Raw genomic sequence first — 5,000 nt, forward strand, 5'->3', positions numbered from 1 at the left:
GGTCCTCATCCTCTAGCAGCCCACACAGAAGGGTCTATAAAAATCTCTGATTTATTTCCCTGTCGCTGTACCGGTTTCTATAAACACCTGAAATAATAAATCTTTTCCCTCCAACATTGCCATGATTGAAAGACGGCCTTTTCTTTTTAAATCTCAGGGTTGCTATCGACACCAAATCTGATTCCACTACCTCAGCAGAACCAGGGCAGCCTCCTGGCTGCTCCCCCCACACTCGGACTTCAAGCACAGGTAAGGTGTCTCAGGCAAGTCCCAGGCTTCATAGGCCTATGTGCAAGTACCAACTCTAAAGCAGTATAAATACAAAGGAAAGCCTGGTTTCTGTGAGGGTGCTGTGGTCAGGCTTACAGGGTGTGTGCCCTGTGACAGAGAGAAAAGGCCATGGAGAGCAGTGCCAGCACAGCGAACCCCATGACCTCTCACCCTGAGGAGCCGAGCGACCTGGAAGAGCTTGAACAGTTTGCCCGCACCTTCAAACAGCGGAGAATCAAATTGGGCTTCACACAGGTAGACGAAGACACACACACACACACACACACACACATCAAACATGCACACACACAAACACCACACACACACATGCACACACACAAACACCACACAAACACACACACACACACACACACACACACAAACATACATATACACACACACACATGCACACACACACACACACACACACCACACACGCACACACACCACACATGCACACACACCACACATGCACACACACACCACACACACAAGCATACATATACACACACACACACACCACACATGCACACACACAAACACCACACACAAACATACATATAGACACAGACACACAAATGCACACACTCAGTAGTCTCCAGATTGCAAATTTGTACAAATTCACATGAGCCAATTTGTATAAATAGATATGAACTGAGATAGAACTGAGATAGAAATGCACTTCTTATGTCTTCATCTGTAAGAAATCCTCCAAAATCACCTGTTGTTGGTTACACATCAGCATGAATTGTTTGCATTTTTTTTTACATCAAGTTTCTTCTGAGGAGACTCACAAAAATCTTTCCTGCAATGTGGCACTGGACACTTAGTCTCTGCTTGCGTCCGCGCTGCCCTGTCTCTACGTCTCCCTCTCCATGTTTCTCTGTCACTCGCTGTCTTTCCTTAGGGTGATGTGGGGCTGGCTATGGGTAAGCTGTATGGAAACGACTTCAGCCAGACCACCATCTCCCGCTTTGAGGCTCTGAATCTCAGCTTCAAGAACATGTGCAAACTCAAGCCTCTGTTGGAGAAATGGCTCACCGACGCTGGTAACAGGCCAACCACACATTCTGTCTCTGGAGATTTATACTAAACAGTTTGGTTGCACTTTACAATACTGTTAAGTAATGCTTAATTATTACATATTAAGATGTTTTACTTGGTACTATAATAGTTCTTATGTAAATAGTAGTTCTTAGTGAAGAGTTAATTACCCACTTTAATGGATTAGTTTAGTTGCCGTTGGTAACCATTCAACCATTCGGATGACCACATAATCAATTTTATGCACTTACTTAGTAATAAGCATTCAGATGTAATCATATCGGTTATTCATCAATTAATCAAGCTATTTAATTAATTTTCAATTAATCCTCGAGTATGTATTATGTAATTAATAGATAAACAAGTGGTAGCATATCATTAATAAATTACCGCTCATTATAATCTACAACAACATAATAAGAAATGACAATATATGATGACTTATCCAGTCTTAGTAAGAGTAATCATTTGAATCAAACAATCTTGAACCCCTGCGTCATCTATGTCTTGGACATTAATAAATGTTTGAGGTCATTAGTAAATCGTTTTTGAGGTCTACTGGAACATATGTACATGCTTCAATGTTTCAAAAACACATTATTTTTAGCATATGATACATCTTTGTTCACCCTCTGTCTGCTATGCTCTGTTGGAGCTCCTCTGTCTTTAATCTCCCCCTCCCAATGAGCCCATTGTGCTCTGATTGGTCAGCTCACCCAGTCTGTTCTAGCCAAGCTTGCCAGTAGGCAGGCACTACAGAATTAAGGATTGCGTTATGAGATGATGTCATCTTGTAACCAAGGAAAAGGGCTGGAATTCCAGTGAGGTGTTTTAGGCAGCTGAGAAAAGTGGTTTCTGTGGGGGAGTGAGTTACTGTCTCTGTTGTGTACTTTGGGCTTTGTAACTTGGCCTATGGTTTTTATGCACTAAAAGCTTTATAACATGCTAAAAGAAAAACTGCATAAAAAAGCATAAAAGGTCCCCTTTAATCATCTTACCCATACATACTAATTACTACACCTTATTATTTATATTAGTTATCATTAATTGAAAAATCTTTATTGTATATTAAATAATTAACCAACACAATACAATATTTTTTTTTATCAAGAAAGACTATGTTCTGCATTAGACTGCATTAGCGTTTATTATACTGAGTAGCAGTTGATGGAGAACAGTACAACACAAGGATGGTGACTAATAATGTCACTAAGTCAGTAAGTACCTTAGCATTAATTAAGGAGCCGTCAAATGTTTAGTTGCCACAATGGATCAAGATTGGTTAGTAAATCAGTAACTCAGGAAAGTAGTTTATTGTGGTAATTAATAATGAAGCACTATTACTACAATACTCTAATTTCTTGTTGATAAGTTAAATATTGATTGAAGTAACTGTATTACCAAGTGTTACCAACAGTCTAATCAGATTAGCAACATTAGTGTATTTATGCTATTGTATTAATCATAGTGTCAAATCTTAGTAGTGGTCATCTGCAGCATGTGCTTCATGATGAGAACATTACAGATATGATACAGATGTGATGGAAAGAACGTTACAGATATGATACAGATGTGATGAGAACATTACAGATATGATACAGATGTGATGGAGAGAACATTACAGATATGATACAGATGTGATGGAGAGAACATTACAGATATGATACAGATGTGATGTTATAGTGAGGATATTATAGATATGATGTTATACAGAGGACATTACATCCAAGAGCAGGTGTGGTTTTGCGGACTAAAGTCGACGTGTCTGCTGATGAGTCGCTGACCGCTGTCTGGCCCCTGTCTGGCCCCTGTCTTGTCCAGAGACCATGTCCATGGACAGCACCCTCCCGAGTCCCAGCTCCATGTCCTCCCCGTCACTGGGCTTCGAGGGCATGCCTGCCCGCCGCCGCAAGAAACGCACCAGCATCGAGACGAATGTGCGAGTGGCTCTGGAGCACAGCTTCTGCACGGTGAGCCTGTGGGCGCGGCCGTCTGGGCCGTGACCCGGCTGCTCCTCACCGCCACGCCACAGTACTCCATCACTACTGCCGTTCTCCTCAAAATGCCGTATGAGGAGGACCGTGGGAAACGTGGTACTACTCCTGACCTGAGTCGCGGCGGCAAGGCATGCTGCTGACCTCGTGTGCTCTTCCTCCTGCGCAGAACCAGAAGCCGACCTCGGAGGAGATCCTGCTAATCGCTGAGCAGCTCAACATGGAGAAGGAGGTGATCCGCGTCTGGTTCTGCAACCGCCGGCAGAAAGAGAAGCGCATTAACCCCTCCAGTGCCACCCCGCCCCTGCCCAGCCAACCCCAGTCTGCCTCGCACAAACCCTCCTGCTACAGCCCGCACATGGTATGGCCCAGGCCTGGCCCTGCTAGCCGCTTGCCTGACCCCTAGCAACCCTGTAGTGGTTTCTTCTGCGTGAGCAGACTGTTGCAGACATTCCTGGTGGGACTTTCTCCCTTAGATCCTGAACGTAATCCGATATGTTCATTTTTATGTTGCCACTATTTTCCTGGCCCAAATATTTATTAAATTATATAGGGGGGTTTTGTCCAGTAAATGTTTAGCCTGCTGTGCGGTTCTGGCGACCTGAAGTCAGACTGCAGCCGGAGATCCTACCCCCTTATGACCTTGTTCCTCTCTCCTCCTTCTGCTCTGTCGGCCTCCTCCCCCTCAGATGCCAGGCCAGGGGTCTTCACAAGCCATAACCAGTCTCAGCTCAGCAGGTAAGAGGCACCGAGGCCTGTAGAGAGGCCAGCAAATGCTGAGTTATTTGCGCAACCTCTGAAACCTCTCCCCGTCTCTGTCTCCTGTCAGCCACCACCATGCCCTCCGTTTGCCCTTTGACTCCCACGGGACCCACCTCGAGCTCCACTCCCTCTCCTGTAGCTCCATCCCCACGCAGCGACACCAGCCCTGTTCCAGCCAATCACAGTACATTAAGCCTGGGCACAGGGTGAGACACGCACACACACACACACTCATACGTCTAACCTACATACATTAACAAAATCTGGTCTCACACACACAGACACTAATATGACTAGACACCTACATGCACATCCATAGATATTTGGCACATATACTTTCAAATAATCCCACACTAAACACACCTGTGATTGTGCATGGTAAATAGTCACTCTGTGTGTGTGTGTGTGTGTGTGTGTGTGTGTGTGTGTGTGTATGTGTGTGTATTGTGTGTATATGGTTTTCTTATCCACAGTTCATGGTGTAACAAGAACGGTGACGTATCTAATTACATCACCGATTTTGCTGCCAATTTGAGGTGAATACAATCTTCAAAGACTGTGTCCGTACACACACACACACACACACGCACACACAATCCAGTGTTTAATCATTAATTAAGGTATATACACTGTAGTAGTAGCAGAAGGTCCCCATGCACAATAGCCTAAAACCTACAGAAACAGGTAAAGATTTAGTCACACATGAATGACTGCATTTTGATGTACATGTAGTTATAAGACAAATTTACATAGTGAAGTTGATACCTGTGTCTTATATTGATAGCTAATGGCTAAAAGTGATAGCTGCTGCCTAGTATTGATAACAGATGTGTAATACAGATAAATGATTTATATTTTGATAACTGATATTTTGATAACTGATCATAGTGATAGCTGATGCCAGATAGTGATAACTGCTGCTGGCTAAAA

The 5,000-nt window shown here is 43.7% G+C and overlaps 1 protein-coding gene and 1 long non-coding RNA gene across 8 annotated transcripts in view; one reads left to right on the top strand and one right to left on the bottom strand.

Moving 5' to 3' along the window:
- pou2f2b (POU class 2 homeobox 2b) overlaps positions 1-5,000 on the top strand; it is a 38,724-nt gene that overhangs the window by 31,335 nt on the left and 2,389 nt on the right. For all 7 annotated transcript variants that reach the window (XM_035530951.2, XM_027019446.3, XM_035530955.2 and 4 more), the window contains 8 exons: positions 158-249; positions 388-525; positions 1,178-1,319; positions 3,136-3,284; positions 3,478-3,669; positions 3,998-4,046; positions 4,138-4,276; positions 4,544-4,606. In XM_035530951.2, coding sequence (XP_035386844.2) covers positions 158-249; positions 388-525; positions 1,178-1,319; positions 3,136-3,284; positions 3,478-3,669; positions 3,998-4,046; positions 4,138-4,276; positions 4,544-4,606 — 964 coding nt within the window. The remainder of the gene's footprint in view (positions 1-157; positions 250-387; positions 526-1,177; positions 1,320-3,135; positions 3,285-3,477; positions 3,670-3,997; positions 4,047-4,137; positions 4,277-4,543; positions 4,607-5,000) is intronic.
- On the bottom strand, positions 1,565-4,065 carry LOC145651212 (uncharacterized). Its single transcript, XR_014117019.1, has 2 exons — positions 3,940-4,065; positions 1,565-3,557 (listed from the first exon to the last, which is right to left on the bottom strand). It is a non-coding gene; the product is annotated as an uncharacterized LOC145651212 (long non-coding RNA).

Source organism: Electrophorus electricus, chromosome 14, assembly GCF_041902795.1.
Source record: "Electrophorus electricus isolate QZ-2024a chromosome 14, ASM4190279v1, whole genome shotgun sequence".
NCBI classification, from domain to species: domain Eukaryota; kingdom Metazoa; phylum Chordata; class Actinopteri; order Gymnotiformes; family Gymnotidae; genus Electrophorus; species Electrophorus electricus.